The 18556-nt window shown below is 55.2% G+C and overlaps 1 protein-coding gene across 4 annotated transcripts in view; it reads right to left on the bottom strand.

The window, feature by feature from the left end:
- LOC147098720 (SUN domain-containing protein 2-like) overlaps window positions 1-18556 on the bottom strand; it is a 183175-nt gene that overhangs the window by 91543 nt on the left and 73076 nt on the right. For 3 of the 4 annotated variants that reach the window (XM_085969410.1, XM_085969408.1, XM_085969411.1), the window contains exon 2: window positions 7168-7335. In XM_085969410.1, the coding sequence (XP_085825536.1) occupies window positions 7168-7289 (122 nt within the window). In that variant the 5' untranslated portion in view covers window positions 7290-7335. Of the gene's footprint in view, window positions 1-7167; window positions 7336-8564; window positions 8639-18556 lie in introns of all 4 variants that reach the window. The other variant, XM_085969409.1, reaches the window with a different exon arrangement.

Here is an 18556-nt window from a genome sequence, read left to right as displayed (position 1 = left end):
CACAGGGAGCTGTGGCACTGCACCATTATCACGGTCACAGGGAGCTGTGACACTACACCATTATCACGGTCACAGGGAGCTGTGGCACGACACCATTATCACGGTCACAGGGAGCTGTGGCACAACACCATTATCACGGTCACAGGGAGCTGTGGCACTGCACCATTATCACGGTCACAGGGAGCTGTGGCACTGCACCATTATCACGGTCACGGAGCTGTGGCACTGCACCATTATCACGGTCACAGGGAGCTGTGGCACTACACCACTATCACGGTCACAGGGAGCTGTGGCACTACACCACTATCACGGTCACAGGGAGCTGTGGCACTACACCACTATCACGGTCACAGGGAGCTGTGGCACTACACCATTATCACGGTCACAGGGAGCTGTGGCACTACACCATTATCACAGTCACAGGGAGCTGTGGCACTACACCACTATCACGGTCACAGGGAGCTGTGGCACTACACCACTATCACAGTCACAGGGAGCTGTGGCACTGCACCACTATCACAGTCACAGGGAGCTGTGGCACTACACCATTATCACGGTCACGGAGCTGTGGCACTACACCACTATCACGGTCACAGGGAGCTGTGGCACTACACCACTATCACGATCACAGGGAGCTGTGGCACTACACCACTATCACGGTCACAGGGAGCTGTGGCACTGCACCACTATCACGGTCACAGGGAGCTGTGGCACTGCACCATTATCACGGTCACAGGGAGCTGTGGCACTACACCATTATCACGGTCACAGGGAGCTGTGGCACTGCACCATTATCACGGTCACAGGGAGCTGTGGCACTACACCATTATCACGGTCACAGGGAGCTGTGGCACTACACCATTATCACGGTCACAGGGAGCTGTGGCACTGCACCATTATCACGGTCACAGGGAGCTGTGGCACTGCACCACTATCACGGTCACAGGGAGCTGTGGCACTGCACCATTATCACGGTCACAGGGAGCTGTGGCACTGCACCATTATCACGGTCACGGGGAGCTGTGGCACTACACCACTATCACGGTCACAGGGAGCTGTGGCACTGCACCACTATCACAGTCACAGGGAGCTGTGGCACTGCACCATTATCACGGTCACAGGGAGCTGTGGCACTGCACCATTATCACAGTCACAGGGAGCTGTGGCACTGCACCACTATCACGGTCACAGGGAGCTGTGGCACTACACCACTATCACGGTCACAGGGAGCTGTGGCACTGCACCACTATCACAGTCACAGGGAGCTGTGGCACTGCACCATTATCACGGTCACAGGGAGCTGTGGCACTGCACCATTATCACAGTCACAGGGAGCTGTGGCACTGCACCACTATCACGGTCACAGGGAGCTGTGGCACTGCACCATTATCACAGTCACAGGGAGCTGTGGCACTGCACCACTATCACAGTCACAGGGAGCTGTGGCACTGCACCATTATCACAGTCACAGGGAGCTGTGGCACTGCACCACTATCACAGTCACAGGGAGCTGTGGCACTACACCATTATCACGGTCACAGGGAGCTGTGGCACGACACCATTATCACGGTCACAGGGAGCTGTGGCACTACACCACTATCACGGTCACAGGGAGCTGTGGCACTACACCATTATCACAGTCACAGGGAGCTGTGGCACTGCACCACTATCACGGTCACAGGGAGCTGTGGCACGACACCATTATCACAGTCACAGGGAGCTGTGGCACTACACCACTATCACGGTCACAGGGAGCTGTGGCACTACACCACTATCACGGTCACAGGGAGCTGTGGCACTACACCACTATCACGGTCACAGGGAGCTGTGGCACTACACCACTAGCACAGTCACGGGGAGGTGTGGCACTACACCATTATCACGGTCACAGGGAGCTGTGGCACTGCACCATTATCACGGTCACAGGGAGCTGTGGCACTACACCACTAGCACGGTCACGGGGAGCTGTGGCACTACACCACTATCACAGTCACAGGGAGCTGTGGCACTGCACCACTATCACGGTCACAGGGAGCTGTGGCACTGCACCACTATCACGGTCACAGGGAGCTGTGGCACTGCACCATTATCACGGTCACAGGGAGCTGTGGCACTGCACCACTATCACAGTCACAGGGAGCTGTGGCACTACACCACTATCACGGTCACAGGGAGCTGTGGCACTTCACCACTATCACGGTCACAGGGAGCTGTGGCACTGCACCATTATCACGGTCACAGGGAGCTGTGGCACTACACCACTATCACGGTCACAGGGAGCTGTGGCACTACACCATTATCACGGTCACAGGGAGCTGTGGCACTGCACCACTATCACGGTCACAGGGAGCTGTGGCACTGCACCACTATCACGGTCACAGGGAGCTGTGGCACTACACCACTATCACGGTCACAGGGAGCTGTGGCACTACACCACTATCACGGTCACAGGGCGCTGTGGCACTACACCACTATCACGGTCACAGGGAGCTGTGGCACTACACCATTATCACGGTCACAGGGAGCTGTGGCACTGCACCACTATCACGGTCACAGGGAGCTGTGGCACTACACCACTGTCACGGTCACAGGGAGCTGTGGCACTACACCACTATCACGGTCACAGGGAGCTGTGGCACTGCACCACTATCACGGTCACAGGGAGCTGTGGCACTGCACCACTATCACGGTCACAGGGAGCTGTGGCACTACACCACTATCACAGTCACAGGGAGCTGTGGCACTACACCACTATCACAGTCACGGGGAGCTGTGGCACTACACCATTATCACGGTCACGGGGAGCTGTGGCACTACACCATTATCACGGTCACGGGGATAGCTGATTGAAAGTGCCTACAGCACCCAGGGTGTGGGCTCCACAGTAACAGTCACTGCAGTGTCCCATCTGTGGGTTCTGGAATAACAGCTGCCCCTACCTCAAGAAGCTGCAAACCGCCTGCCCCCACAGTAACAGTGGCCGTATACACCACCCCGAGGGACGGTGTGAACTCAGCGGCTGCAGCCCTCAATGAGGAGCGTGGGCTTCCTCGTTAGTTCATTATTGAATCTCTCCAGTACACGGTGATCTTGGAGCAGAGATCAGTGATGTGAAGGAGACTGATTGTTGAGGTTTCTGTCTATCTTTAAGAGAGAGAGGGGAAAGTAAGGGGTTGGGCAAGAATGAGTGGGCAACAGACACACTAAGTGTGCAGGAAGTGTCACCAACTATAGCAACTCGAGCTCCGGGTTTCGGAGCTTGAGCAGCAGCTGGAGTCACTACAGTGCATCCGCAAGGCGGAGAAATACTTAGTTTCTAGAAGTGGTCACCCCGCAGCCTCAGAATGTGCAGTCAGAGAGGGAATGGGTGACCACCAGACAGAGAAGGAGGACCAGGCAGGTAGGGCAGGAATCCCCAGAGTGCATCTCACTCGCTAACCGGTTCACAGTTCTGGAAACTGGTGGGGCTGATGGCTCCTCTGGGGAGAGCAGCCAGAGCCAAGTCCACGGCACCACGGGTGGCTCAACTGCAGCGGGGGGGGGGGGGGTGGGGGGTGGGGAAGAAGAGCAGAAGAGTAATCGTGATAGGGGATTCATTGGTAAGGGGAACAGATAGGCATTTCTGTGGACGCAGACGTGACTCCAGGATGGTGTGTTGCCTCCCTGGTGTCAGGGTCAAGGATGTCACTGAGCGGCTGCAGGACACTCTGAGGGGGGAGGGTGAACAGTCAGAGGTCGTGGTCCATATCGGTACCAACGACAGACAGAAAGAGGGATGAGGTCCCGCAGGCAGATTTTAGGGAGCTAGGAAAGAGATTAAAAAGCAGGACCTCAAAAGGTAGTAATCTCTGGATTACGCCCGGTGCCACGTGCTAGAGTACAGGAGGAGGAGGACTGAACAGATAAATGCGTGACTGGAGAGATGGTGCAGGAGGGAGGGCTTTAGATTCCTGAGGCATTCGGACCATTTCTGGGGAAGGTGGGACTGTACAAGCCGGACGGGTTACACCTCAACAGAGCCGGGACCAATATCCTCGCGGGGAGGTTTGCTCGTGCTGTTGGGGAGGGTTTAAACTAGCTTGGCAGGGGGATGGGCACCAGCATGTCGGAGTGGAGGGGGGGAATGGGGTGCATGGAAGAGTGATTGTGTTGAATGTTACTGGAGGGCAATGTAGTGCTGGAGGCAGATGTAGTGCCATATTAGATAGGAGCAGACTAAGAAAAAATCAAAAATGGGTTTAGAATGCACGTACGTAAACGCACAAAGTGTGGTGAATAAGAGGTTGGTGAGCTACAAACACAATTAGCCGTGTGGCAATATGATGCTGTGACAATAACGGAAATGTGGCTTAAAAACAGTGAGGACTGGGCACTTAATATTCAAGGGTCCAAGGTATTCAGAAAAGATAGGGAAGAAAAAAAGGGAGGTGGGGTGGCAGTGCTGATTGAGGAAGACATTGTAGTGTTGGAAAGGGAGGATGTTCTTGAGGGGACAAGGACAGAATCCATTTGGTTAGAGTCGAGGAGCAAAAAGGGTTTGATCACGTTATTGGGGGTATTCTATAGGCCTCCAAATAGTGAGAGGGAGGTAGAGGAGCAAATCTACAGGGAAATCGCAGAGGTATGCAAGAACTATAGAGTGGTGATATTGGGGGGACTTTAATTACCCAAATATCGATTGGGATAATGCTAGGGTAAAGGGAAAGGAGGGGGAGGAATTTCTGAAATGTGTTCAGGAGAATTTCCTTGACCAGTATGTTCTTGGCCTAACTAGGAAGGAGGCATTGCTGGATCTGGTGCTGGGGAATGAAGTGGGCCAGGTCGACCAAGTGTCTGTGGGAGAACACTTGGGTACGAGTGATTATCGTATCATAAGATTTAGATTAGCAATGGAGAGAAGCAAGGAACAATCTAGAGTGAAACTTCTAAACTGGAATAGGACTAACTTCAATGGGATGCGAAAGGATCTAGCCATGGTAAAATGGAACCAAAGGCTGACAGGAAAAACTGTAATGGAACAATGGGTGATCTTTGAGGAGGAGATGTTCCAAGTACAGGCTAGGTAGATTCCAATAAGAGGGAAGGGTAAGGGAACCATAGCAAGGGCTCCTTCGATGGCGAGGGAGATAGAGAAGGTGATGAAACAAAAAAAGAGGGTGTACGATGCATGTCAGGTGAATTCTTCAAGGGAGAACCAGGCCAAATACAATAAGTTGAGAGGGGATGTGAAGATGAAAATAAGATTGGCTATGAGAGTAGAATGGCAGTTAACATAAAAGGGAACCCAAAAATCTTCTACCGGCATGTAAACAGTAAGTGGATAGTAAGAGGCGGGATGGGGCCTATTATAGACAAAGAAGGTGATATATGCTTCGAGACGCAGGGTAAGGCTAGAATACTCAATGAGTACTTTGTATCGGTGTTTACTAAGGAGGTGGATGCTGACAAAATATCGGTAACAGTGGAAAATGTAGAAGCAAAGGAAGGGGTGAAAATTGATAGACAGGATGTACTAGAAAGGCTGGGTATGCTTAGAGTGGACAAGTCGCCTGGGCCAGGTGGCTTGCATCCCAGGTTGCAAAGGGAATTGGGGGAGGAGATAGCGGAAGGGCTTGCCATAATTTTCCACTCTTCCCTAGATGCGGGGGAGGTGCCTGAGGATTGGAAAGTGGCAAATGTGACACCATTGTTCAAGAAAGGGTGTAAGGACAATCCTAGTAACTACAGGCCGGTCAGTTTAACATCAGTGGTGGGTAAAGTTTTAGAAACAATAATCAAGGAAAAAAATTAATGGGCACTTGGAGACGTTTAAACTAATTAAGGAGAACCAACATGGATTTGTAAAAGGCAGATCGTGTTTAACTAATCTAATTGAATTTTTTGATGATGTAGCAGGGAGGATTGATGAAGGGAATGCAATGGATGTTGTCTACATGGATTTTAGGAAGGCGTTTGACAAAGTACCACACAGAAGGCTGGTTAACAAAATTGAGGCTCATGGAATAGGTGGGTCAGTGGCAGATTTGATAAAGAATTGGCTTAAGGACAGAAAACAGCGAGTTGTGTTAAATGGCTGTTTTTCAGACTGGAGGATGGTAGACAGTGGTGTTCCAAGGGTCAGTGCTGGGGCCACCGCTTTTTTTGAAGTATATAAATGACCTGGATATTGAAATACAGAGTAGAATTTCTAAATTTGCTGATGACACCAAACTTGGGGGTGTGGCAAACAGTGAGGATGATACCAATCGACTGCAACAGGACATAGAAAGGCTAGCAGAATGGGCAGACAAGTGGCAGATGGGATTTAATACAGAGAAGTGTGAGGTGATGCATTTTGGCAGAAGGAACAGGGAGAGGCAATATACACTTAATGGCACAGTTTTAAAGAGTGTGCAGGGACAGAGGGACCTGGGAGTTAATGTGCATAGGTCCCTGAAGGTGGCGGGACATATTGAGAGAGTGGTTAGCAAAGCATATGGGATCTTGGGCTTCATAAATAGAGGTATTGAGTACAAAAGTAGAGAAGTTATGCTGAACCTTTATAAAGTGCTGGTTAGCCCACAACTGGAGTATTGTGTCCAGTTCTGGTCACCACACTTTAGGAAGGATGTGAAGGCCCTTGAGAGGGTGCAGAGGAGATTTACCAGAATGGTTCCGGGGATGGGGGATCTTAGCTACAAGGACAGGTTGGAGAAGCTGGATTTGTTTTCATTAGAGCAAAGGAGGGTGAGGGGTGATTTGATCGAGGTGTACAAGATTATGATGGGTTTGGATAGGCTAGACGGGGAAAGGCTGCTCCCACCAGTTGATGGTACAGGAACTAGGGGACACAGATTTGGCAAGAGATACAGGGGGAATATGAGGAAAGTTTTTTACGCACTGATTGGTGAGGACCTTGAACTTGCTGCCGATGGACGTGGTGGAAGCGGAGACACTCAATGTTTTCAAGGGGAGACTGGATAGGCACTTGAGGGAAATAAACTTGCAGGGCTCCGGGGATAGAGCGGGGGAATGGGACTGACTGGATTGCTCTACAGAGAGCCGGCACGGACTCGATGACCGCCTTCTTGTGCCGTTATGACTATGACTTCATGACAGTTGCTGGAAGCACCTGTTTCCTCTCAGTTGTTAGCAGAGTGCGTGGCTGTAAGAAATAGTGGAACCCACCTGACCGGACTCTCTTTGTAGGACACCACGCTTCCAGCAACAGATCCCCCACTGCTGCTTGAGGCATCATCGTCATCTTGATAATAACCGCTTGTTGCAAGACGCGAGCTACGCCGCGACATTCTCGATGAGTTCTGATACTCTCACACTGAGGGACGGTAACGCAAACTGAAATCGAAAGAGAAACAGAATCCATTAATACTCACATCTCCAGCTAGAGAGACAATAAACACGATGCGTACAGGAACTGTTTAACACCCAGTGTACAGGTGTGTCACTTTAAAAAAAACTAGCTACAGTACTAGTGGGTGCGGGGGCCCCGCCACTGCCCAACGCCGGGGGCCCCGCCACTGCCCAACGCCGGGGGCCCCGCCACTGCCCAACGCCGGGGGCCCCGCCACTGCCCAACGCCGGGGGCCCCGCCACTGCCCAACGCCGGGGGCCCCGCCACTGCCCAACGCCGGGGGCCCCGCCACTGCCCAACGCCGGGGGCCCCGCCACTGCCCAACGCCGGGGCCCGGGGCCCCGCCACTGCCCAACGAGATGCCTACGGCTGTACTGCATACGGTGCTCCCAGTATCAGCTATGTCTCAGAAGCAGGACAAATACAGAGCCACTGTTCAGCAATGGAACGATTCATATTAAACAATCCCAATTACAGAGCGGCTCATGGTTCAGTATTTCACTCCCTCAGCCTCGGAGTGACAGTCCCAAGTGGTTCCACCATTCCTCCAATCACATGTGCAGGTTGAGCAATAGAGAAAAAGAGAATGGCAGAACTACAGGAAAAGTCTTTGCATCAGAGAGAGCACCGACCACACCAGCAGCTGCTGGAGAAACTGCACCTTCAGAGAGAGCACCGACCACAACACCAGCAGCTGCTGGAGAAACTGCACCTTCAGAGAGAGCACCGACCACAACACCAGCAGCTGCTGGAGAAACTGCACCTTCAGAGAGAGCACCGACCACCACACTAGCAGCTGCTGGAGTAACTGCACCTTCAGAGAGAGCACCGACCACAACACCAGCAGCTGCTGGAGAAACTGCACCTTCAGAGAGAGCACCGACCACCACACTAGCAGCTGCTGGAGTAACTGCACCTTCAGAGAGAGCACCGACCACAACACCAGCAGCTGCTGGAGAAACTGCACCTTCAGAGAGAGCACCGACCACAACACCAGCAGCTGCTGGAGTAACTGCACCTTCAGAGAGAGCACCGACCACAACACCAGCAGCTGCTGGAGTAACTTCACCAGCTGCTGGAGTAACTTCACCATCAGAGAGCACCGACCACAACACCAGCAGCTGCTGGAGAAATTTCACCAGAGAGAGCACCGACCACCACACCAGCAGTTGCTGGAGTAACTGCAGCAGAGAGAGCACCGACCACAACCTACCTGATAAAGTCCAAGAAATATTCTTGTTTCTCTTCTCCAAACTCTTTGCCGTGTGTGAATTCCCTCTCGGATACCTGAAACCGGAGGCAAGCTGGGAAATTGCTCCTGGCCAACAGAACATCACCCGAGGGGAGCGAGACTCCTTTCAGTGGCCTGAATGGCTCCAACCACCGATCAGCTCCTCTCCCTCAAATGACATTGCTCGGAGCATCAGGTTCTCCAGTGTCCCACCCTCTCTCTACTGACCCTAACCCTCAGTCCCACCCTCTCTCTGTACTGACCCGAACCCTCAGTCCCTGTCCCTCTCTCTGTACTGACCCTAACCCTCAGTCCCTGTCCCTCTCTCTGTACTGACCCTAACCCGCAGTCCCACCCTCTCTGTACTGACCCTAACCCTCAGTCCCTGTCCCTCTCTCTGTACTGACCCTAACCCTCAGTCCCTGTCCCTCTCTCTGTACTGACCCGAACCCTCAGTCCCTGTCCCTCTCTCTGTACTGACCCTAACCCTCAGTCCCTGTCCCTCTCTCTGTACTGACCCTAACCCTCAGTCCCTGTCCCTCTCTCTGTACTGACCCTAACCCTCAGTCCCTGTCCCTCTCTCTGTACTGACCCTAACCCTCAGTCCCTGTCCCTCTCTCTGTACTGACCCTAACCCCCAGTCCCTGTCCCTCTCTCTGTACTGACCCCAACCCTCAGTCCCTGTCTCTGTACTGACCCGAACCCTCAGTCCCACCCTCTCTCTGTACTGACCCGAACCCTCAGTCCCTAACCCTCAGTCCCTGTCCCTCTCTCTGTACTGACCCGAACCCTCAGTCCCACCCTCGCTCTGTACTGACCCTAACCCTCAGTCCCACCCTCTCTCTGTACTGACCCTAACCCCCGTCCCTGTCCCTCTCTCTGTACTGACCCTGACCCTCAGTCCCTGTCCCTCTCTGTACTGACCCTGACCCTCAGTCCCTGTCCCTCTCTCTGTACTGACCCTAACCCCCAGTCCCTGTCCCTCTCTCTGTACTGACCCTAACCCTCAGTCCCTGTCTCTGTACTGACCCGAACCCTCAGTCCCACCCTCTCTCTGTACTGACCCGAACCCTCAGTCCCTAACCCTCAGTCCCTGTCCCTCTCTCTGTACTGACCCGAACCCTCAGTCCCACCCTCGCTCTGTACTGACCCTAACCCTCAGTCCCACCCTCTCTCTGTACTGACCCTAACCCCCGTCCCTGTCCCTCTCTCTGTACTGACCCTGACCCTCAGTCCCTGTCCCTCTCTCTGTACTGACCCTGACCCTCAGTCCCTGTCCCTCTCTCTGTACTGACCCTAACCCTCAGTCCCTGTCCCTCTCTCTGTACTGACCCGAACCCTCAGTCCCTGGCCCTCTCTCTGTACTGACCCTGACCCTCAGTCCCTGTCCCTCTCTCTGTACTGACCCTGACCCCCAGTCCCACCCTCTCTCTGTACTGACCCTGACCCTCAGTCCCTGTCCCTCTCTCTGTACTGACCCTAACCCTCAGTCCCACCCTCTCTGTACTGACCCTCACCCTCAGTCCCTGTCCCTCTCTCTGTACTGACCCTAACCCTCAGTCCCACCCTCTCTCTGTACTGACCCTAACCCTCAGTCCCTGTCCCTCTCTCTGTACTGACCCTAACCCTCAGTCCCTGTCCCTCTCTCTGTACTGACCCTAACCCTCAGTCCCTGTCTCTCTCTCTGTACTGACCCTAACCCTCAGTCCCTGTCCCTCTCTCTGTACTGACCCTAACCCTCAGTCCCACCCTCTCTGTACTGACCATAACCCTCAGTCCCTGTCCCTCTCTCTGTACTGACCCTAACCCTCAGTCCCTGTCCCTCTCTCTGTACTGACCCTAACCCTCAGTCCCACCCTCTCTCTGTACTGACCCTAGCCCTCAGTCCCTGTCCCTCTCTCTGTACTGACCCTAACCCTCAGTCCCTGTCCCTCTCTCTGTACTGACCCTAACCCCCAGTCCCTGTCTCTCTCTCTGTACTGACCCTAACCCTCAGTCCCTGTCCCTCTCTCTGTACTGACCCTAACCCTCAGTCCCACCCTCTCTCTGTACTGACCCTAACCCTCAGTCCCTGTCCCTCTCTCTGGACTGACCCTAACCCTCAGTCCCACCCTCTCTCTGTACTGACCCTAACCCTCAGTCCCTGTCCCTCTCTCTGTACTGACCCTAACCCCCAGTCCCTGTCCCTCTCTCTGTACTGACCCTAACCCTCAGTCCCTGTCCCTCTCTCTGTACTGACCCTAACCCTCAGTCCCACCCTCTCTCTGTACTGACCCTAACCCTCAGTCCCTGTCCCTCTCTCTGTACTGACCCTAACCCTCAGTCCCTGTCCCTCTCTCTGTACTGACCCGAACCCTCAGTCCCTGTCCCTCTCTCTGTACTGACCCTAACCCTCAGTCCCTGTCCCTCTCTCTGTACTGACCCTAACCCTCAGTCCCTGTCCCTCTCTCTGTACTGACCCTAATCCTCAGTCCCTGTCCCTCTCTCTGTACTGACCCTAACCCTCAGTCCCTGTCCCTCTCTCTGTACTGACCCTAACCCTCAGTCCCACCCTCTCTCTGTACTGACCCTAACCCTCAGTCCCACCCTCTCTGTACTGACCCTAACCCTCAGTCCCTGTCCCTCTCTCTGTACTGACCCTGACCCTCAGTCCCTGTCCCTCTCTCTGTACTGACCCGAACCCCCAGTCCCACCCTCTCTCTGTACTGACCCTAACCCTCAGTCCCACCCTCTCTCTGTACTGACCCTGACCCTCAGTCCCACCCTCTCTCTGTACTGACCCTAACCCTCAGTCCCTGTCCCTCTCTCTGTACTGACCCTAACCCTCAGTCCCTGTCCCCCTCTCTGTACTGACCCGAACCCTCAGTCCCTGTCCCTCTCTCTGTACTGACCCTAACCCTCAGTCCCACCCTCTCTCTGTACTGACCCTAACCCTCAGTCCCTGTCCCTCTCTCTGTACTGACCCGAATCCTCAGTCCCTGTCCCTCTCTCTGTACTGACCCTAACCCCCAGTCCCTGTCCCTCTCGCTGTACTGACCCTAACCCTCTCTCTGTACTGACCCTCACCCTCAGTCCCACCCTCTCTCTGTACTGACCCGAACCCTCAGTCCCACCCTCTCTCTGTACTGACCCTAACCCTCAGTCCCTGTCCCTCTCTCTGTACTGACCCTAACCCTCAGTCCCTGTCCCTCTCTCTGTACTGACCCTAACCCTCAGTCCCTGTCCCTCTCTCTGTACTGACCCTAACCCTCAGTCCCACCCTCTCTCTGTACTGACCCTAACCCTCAGTCCCTGTCCCTCTCTCTGTACTGACCCTAACCCCCAGTCCCTGTCCCTCTCTCTGTACTGACCCTAACCCTCAGTCCCTGTCCCTCTCTCTGTACTGACCCTAACCCCCAGTCCCTGTCCCTCTCTCTGTACTGACCCTAACCCTCAGTCCCACCCTCTCTCTGTACTGACCCTCACCCTCAGTCCCTGTCCCTCTCTCTGTACTGACCCGAACACTCAGTCCCTGTCCCTCTCTCTGTACTGACCCTAACCCTCAGTCCCACCCTCTCTCTGTACTGACCCTAACCCTCAGTCCCACCCTCTCTCTGTACTGACCCTAACCCTCAGTCCCTGTCCCTCTCTCTGTACTGACCCTAACCCCCAGTCCCTGTCCCTCTCTCTGTACTGACCCTAACCCTCAGTCCCTGTCCCTCTCTCTGTACTGACCCTAACCCTCAGTCCCACCCTCTCTCTGTACTGACCCTAACCCTCAGTCCCTGTCCCTCTCTCTGCACTGACCCTAACCCTCAGTCCCTGTCCCTCTCTCTGTACTGACCCGAACCCTCAGTCCCTGTCCCTCTCTCTGTACTGACCCTAACCCTCAGTCCCTGTCCCTCTCTCTGTACTGACCCTAACCCTCAGTCCCTGTCCCTCTCTCTGTACTGACCCTAACCCTCAGTCCCTGTCCCTCTCTCTGTACTGACCCTAACCCTCAGTCCCTGTCCCTCTCTCTGTACTGACCCTAACCCTCAGTCCCACCCTCTCTCTGTACTGACCCTGACCCTCAGTCCCACCCTCTCTCTGTACTGACCCTAACCCTCAGTCCCTGTCCCTCTCTCTGTACTGACCCTAACCCTCAGTCCCTGTCCCTCTCTGTACTGACCCTAACCCTCAGTCCCTGTCCCTCTCTCTGTACTGACCCAAACCCTCAGTCCCTGTCCCTCTCTCTGTACTGACCCTAACCCTCAGTCCCTGTCCCTCTCTCTGTACTGACCCTAACCCTCAGTCCCTGTCCCTCTCTCTGTACTGACCCAAACCCTCAGTCCCTGTCCTTCTCTCTGTACTGACCCAAACCCTCAGTCCCACCCTCTCTCTGTACTGACCCAAACCCTCAGTCCCTGTCCTTCTCTCTGTACTGACCCAAACCCTCAGTCCCTGTCCCTCTCTCTGTACTGACCCAAACCCTCAGTCCCTGTCCTTCTCTCTGTACTGACCCAAACCCTCAGTCCCTGTCCCCCGCTCTGTACTGACCCAAACCCTCAGTCCCTGTCCTTCTCTCTGTACTGACCCAAACCCTCAGTCCCTGTCCCTCTCTCTGTACTGACCCAAACCCTCAGTCCCTGTCCTTCTCTCTGTACTGACCCGAACCCTCAGTCCCTGTCCCTCTCTCTGTACTGACCCTAACCCTCAGTCCCTGTCCCTCTCTCTGTACTGACCCTAACCCTCAGTCCCACCCTCTCTCTGTACTGACCCTAACCCTCAGTCCCACCCTCTCTCTGGACTGACCCTAACCCTCAGTCCCTGTCCCTCTCTCTGTACTGACCCTAACCCTCAGTCCCACCCTCTCTCTGTACTGACCCTAACCCTCAGTCCCTGTCCCTCTCTCTGTACTGACCCTAACCCTCAGTCCCTGTCCCTCTCTCTGTACTGACCCTAACCCTCAGTCCCTGTCCCTCTCTCTGTACTGACCCTAACCCTCAGTCCCACCCTCTCTCTGTACTGACCCTAACCCTCAGTCCCACCCTCTCTCTGTACTGACCCTAACCCTCAGTCCCTGTCCCTCTCTCTGTACTGACCCTAACCCTCAGTCCCACCCTCTCTCTGTACTGACCCTAACCCTCAGTCCCTGTCCCTCTCTCTGTACTGACCCTAACCCTCAGTCCCTCTCTCTGTACTGACCCTAACCCTCAGTCCCTGTCCCTCTCTCTGTACTGACCCTAACCCCCAGTCCCTCTCTCTGTACTGACCCTAACCCCCAGTCCCTGTCCCTCTCTCTGTACTGACCCTCACCCTCAGTCCCTGTCCCTCTCTCTGTACTGACCCGAACCCTCAGTCCCTGTCCCTCTCTCTGTACTGACCCGAACCCTCAGTCCCACCCTCTCTCTGTACTGACCCTAACCCTCAGTCCCTGTCCCTCTCTCTGTACTGACCCTAACCCTCAGTCCCTGACCCTCTCTCTGTACTGACCCTAACCCTCAGTCCCACCCTCTCTCTGTACTGACCCTAACCCTCAGTCCCTGTCCCTCTCTCTGTACTGACCCTGACCCTCAGTCCCTGTCCCTCTCTCTGTACTGACCCTAACCCTCAGTCCCTGTCCCCCTCTCTGTACTGACCCTAACCCTCAGTCCCTGTCCCTCTCTCTGTACTGACCCTGACCCTCAGTCCCTGTCCCTCTCTCTGTACTGACCCTAACCCTCAGTCCCTGTCCCTCTCTCTGTACTGACCCTAACCCTCAGTCCCTGTCCCTCTCTCTGTACTGACCCTAACCCTCAGTCCCTGTCCCTCTCTCTGTACTGACCCTAACCCTCAGTCCCACCCTCTCTCTGTACTGACCCGAACCCTCAGTCCCTGTCCCTCTCTCTGTACTGACCCTAACCCTCAGTCCCTGTCCCTCTCTCTGTACTGACCCGAACCCTCAGTCCCACCCTCGCTCTGTACTGACCCTAACCCTCAGTCCCACCCTCTCTCTGTACTGACCCTAACCCTCAGTCCCTGTCCCTCTCTCTGTACTGACCCTAACCCTCAGTCCCTGTCCCTCTCTCTGTACTGACCCTAACCCCCAGTCCCTGTCCCTCTCTCTGTACTGACCCTGACCCTCAGTCCCTGTCCCTCTCTCTGTACTGACCCTGACCCTCAGTCCCTGTCCCTCTCTCTGTACTGACCCTAACCCTCAGTCCCTGTCCCTCTCTCTGTACTGACCCTAACCCTCAGTCCCTGTCCCTCTCTCTGTACTGACCCTAACCCTCAGTCCCACCCTCTCTCTGTACTGACCCTAACCCTCAGTCCCTGTCCCTCTCTCTGTACTGACCCTAACCCCCAGTCCCTGTCCCTCTCTCTGTACTGACCCTAACCCTCAGTCCCTGTCCCTCTCTCTGTACTGACCCTAACCCCCAGTCCCTGTCCCTCTCTCTGTACTGACCCTAACCCTCAGTCCCACCCTCTCTGTACTGACCCTCACCCTCAGTCCCTGTCCCTCTCTCTGTACTGACCCGAACACTCAGTCCCTGTCCCTCTCTCTGTACTGACCCTAACCCTCAGTCCCACCCTCTCTCTGTACTGACCCTAACCCTCAGTCCCTGTCCCTCTCTCTGTACTGACCCTAACCCCCAGTCCCTGTCCCTCTCTCTGTACTGACCCTAACCCCCAGTCCCTCTCTCTGTACTGACCCTAACCCTCAGTCCCACCCTCTCTCTGTACTGACCCTAACCCTCAGTCCCTGTCCCTCTCTCTGCACTGACCCTAACCCTCAGTCCCTGTCCCTCTCTCTGCACTGACCCTAACCCTCAGTCCCTGTCCCTCTCTCTGTACTGACCCTAACCCTCAGTCCCTGTCCCTCTCTGTACTGACCCTAACCCTCAGTCCCTGTCCCTCTCTCTGTACTGACCCTAACCCTCAGTCCCTGTCCCTCTCTCTGTACTGACCCTAACCCTCAGTCCCTGTCCCTCTCTCTGTACTGACCCTAACCCTCAGTCCCTGTCCCTCTCTCTGTACTGACCCTAACCCTCAGTCCCACCCTCTCTCTGTACTGACCCTGACCCTCAGTCCCACCCTCTCTCTGTACTGACCCTAACCCTCAGTCCCTGTCCCTCTCTCTGTACTGACCCTAACCCTCAGTCCCTGTCCCTCTCTGTACTGACCCTAACCCTCAGTCCCTGTCCCTCTCTCTGTACTGACCCAAACCCTCAGTCCCTGTCCCTCTCTCTGTACTGACCCTAACCCTCAGTCCCTGTCCCTCTCTCTGTACTGACCCTAACCCTCAGTCCCTGTCCCTCTCTCTGTACTGACCCAAACCCTCAGTCCCTGTCCTTCTCTCTGTACTGACCCAAACCCTCAGTCCCACCCTCTCTCTGTGCTGACCCAAACCCTCAGTCCCTGTCCTTCTCTCTGTACTGACCCAAACCCTCAGTCCCTGTCCCTCTCTCTGTACTGACCCAAACCCTCAGTCCCTGTCCTTCTCTCTGTACTGACCCAAACCCTCAGTCCCTGTCCCCCGCTCTGTACTGACCCAAACCCTCAGTCCCTGTCCTTCTCTCTGTACTGACCCAAACCCTCAGTCCCTGTCCCTCTCTCTGTACTGACCCAAACCCTCAGTCCCTGTCCTTCTCTCTGTACTGACCCGAACCCTCAGTCCCTGTCCCTCTCTCTGTACTGACCCTAACCCTCAGTCCCTGTCCCTCTCTCTGTACTGACCCTAACCCTCAGTCCCACCCTCTCTCTGTACTGACCCTAACCCTCAGTCCCACCCTCTCTCTGTACTGACCCTAACCCTCAGTCCCTGTCCCTCTCTCTGTACTGACCCTAACCCCCAGTCCCTGTCCCTCTCTCTGTACTGACCCTAACCCCCAGTCCCTCTCTCTGTACTGACCCTAACCCTCAGTCCCACCCTCTCTCTGTACTGACCCTAACCCTCAGTCCCTGTCCCTCTCTCTGCACTGACCCTAACCCTCAGTCCCTGTCCCTCTCTCTGTACTGACCCGAACCCTCAGTCCCTGTCCCTCTCTCTGTACTGACCCTAACCCTCAGTCCCTGTCCCTCTCTCTGTACTGACCCTAACCCTCAGTCCCTGTCCCTCTCTCTGTACTGACCCTAACCCTCAGTCCCTGTCCCTCTCTCTGTACTGACCCTAACCCTCAGTCCCTGTCCCTCTCTCTGTACTGACCCTAACCCTCAGTCCCACCCTCTCTCTGTACTGACCCTGACCCTCAGTCCCACCCTCTCTCTGTACTGACCCTAACCCTCAGTCCCTGTCCCTCTCTCTGTACTGACCCTAACCCTCAGTCCCTGTCCCTCTCTGTACTGACCCTAACCCTCAGTCCCTGTCCCTCTCTCTGTACTGACCCAAACCCTCAGTCCCTGTCCCTCTCTCTGTACTGACCCTAACCCTCAGTCCCTGTCCCTCTCTCTGTACTGACCCTAACCCTCAGTCCCTGTCCCTCTCTCTGTACTGACCCAAACCCTCAGTCCCTGTCCTTCTCTCTGTACTGACCCAAACCCTCAGTCCCACCCTCTCTCTGTACTGACCCAAACCCTCAGTCCCTGTCCTTCTCTCTGTACTGACCCAAACCCTCAGTCCCTGTCCCTCTCTCTGTACTGACCCAAACCCTCAGTCCCTGTCCTTCTCTCTGTACTGACCCAAACCCTCAGTCCCTGTCCCCCGCTCTGTACTGACCCAAACCCTCAGTCCCTGTCCTTCTCTCTGTACTGACCCAAACCCTCAGTCCCTGTCCCTCTCTCTGTACTGACCCAAACCCTCAGTCCCTGTCCTTCTCTCTGTACTGACCCGAACCCTCAGTCCCTGTCCCTCTCTCTGTACTGACCCTAACCCTCAGTCCCTGTCCCTCTCTCTGTACTGACCCTAACCCTCAGTCCCACCCTCTCTCTGTACTGACCCTAACCCTCAGTCCCACCCTCTCTCTGTACTGACCCTAACCCTCAGTCCCTGTCCCTCTCTCTGTACTGACCCTAACCCTCAGTCCCACCCTCTCTCTGTACTGACCCTAACCCTCAGTCCCTGTCCCTCTCTCTGTACTGACCCTAACCCTCAGTCCCTGTCCCTCTCTCTGTACTGACCCTAACCCTCAGTCCCTGTCCCTCTCTCTGTACTGACCCTAACCCTCAGTCCCTGTCCCTCTCTCTGTACTGACCCTAACCCTCAGTCCGTCCCTCTCTCTGTACTGACCCTAACCCTCAGTCCCTCTCTCTGTACTGACCCTAACCCTCAGTCCCTGTCCCTCTCTCTGTACTGACCCTAACCCCCAGTCCCTCTCTCTGTACTGACCCTAACCCCCAGTCCCTGTCCCTCTCTCTGTACTGACCCTCACCCTCAGTCCCTGTCCCTCTCTCTGTACTGACCCGAACCCTCAGTCCCTGTCCCTCTCTCTGTACTGACCCGAACCCTCAGTCCCACCCTCTCTCTGTACTGACCCTAACCCTCAGTCCCTGTCCCTCTCTCTGTACTGACCCTAACCCTCAGTCCCTGACCCTCTCTCTGTACTGACCCTAACCCTCAGTCCCACCCTCTCTCTGTACTGACCCTAACCCTCAGTCCCTGTCCCTCTCTCTGTACTGACCCTGACCCTCAGTCCCTGTCCCTCTCTCTGTACTGACCCTAACCCTCAGTCCCTGTCCCCCTCTCTGTACTGACCCTAACCCTCAGTCCCTGTCCCTGTCCCTCTCTCTGTACTGACCCTAACCCTCAGTCCCACCCTCTCTCTGTACTGACCCTAACCCTCAGTCCCACCCTCTCTCTGTACTGACCCTAACCCTCAGTCCCTGTCCCTCTCTCTGTACTGACCCTAACCCTCAGTCCCTGTCCCTCTCTCTGTACTGACCCTAACCCTCAGTCCCTGTCCCTCTCTCTGTACTGACCCTAACCCTCAGTCCCTGTCCCTCTCTCTGTACTGACCCTAACCCCCAGTCCCTGTCCCTCTCTCTGTACTGACCCAAACCCTCAGTCCCTGTCCCTCTCTCTGTACTGACCCTAACCC

This window comes from Somniosus microcephalus, chromosome 28 (assembly GCF_052327205.1).
Source record: "Somniosus microcephalus isolate GS21.2 chromosome 28, FLI_Smic_1.0, whole genome shotgun sequence".
NCBI lineage: Eukaryota > Metazoa > Chordata > Chondrichthyes > Squaliformes > Somniosidae > Somniosus > Somniosus microcephalus.
The sequence above is the reverse complement of the archived record's forward strand: the minus strand, read 5'-3'. Positions and strand labels throughout refer to the sequence as shown.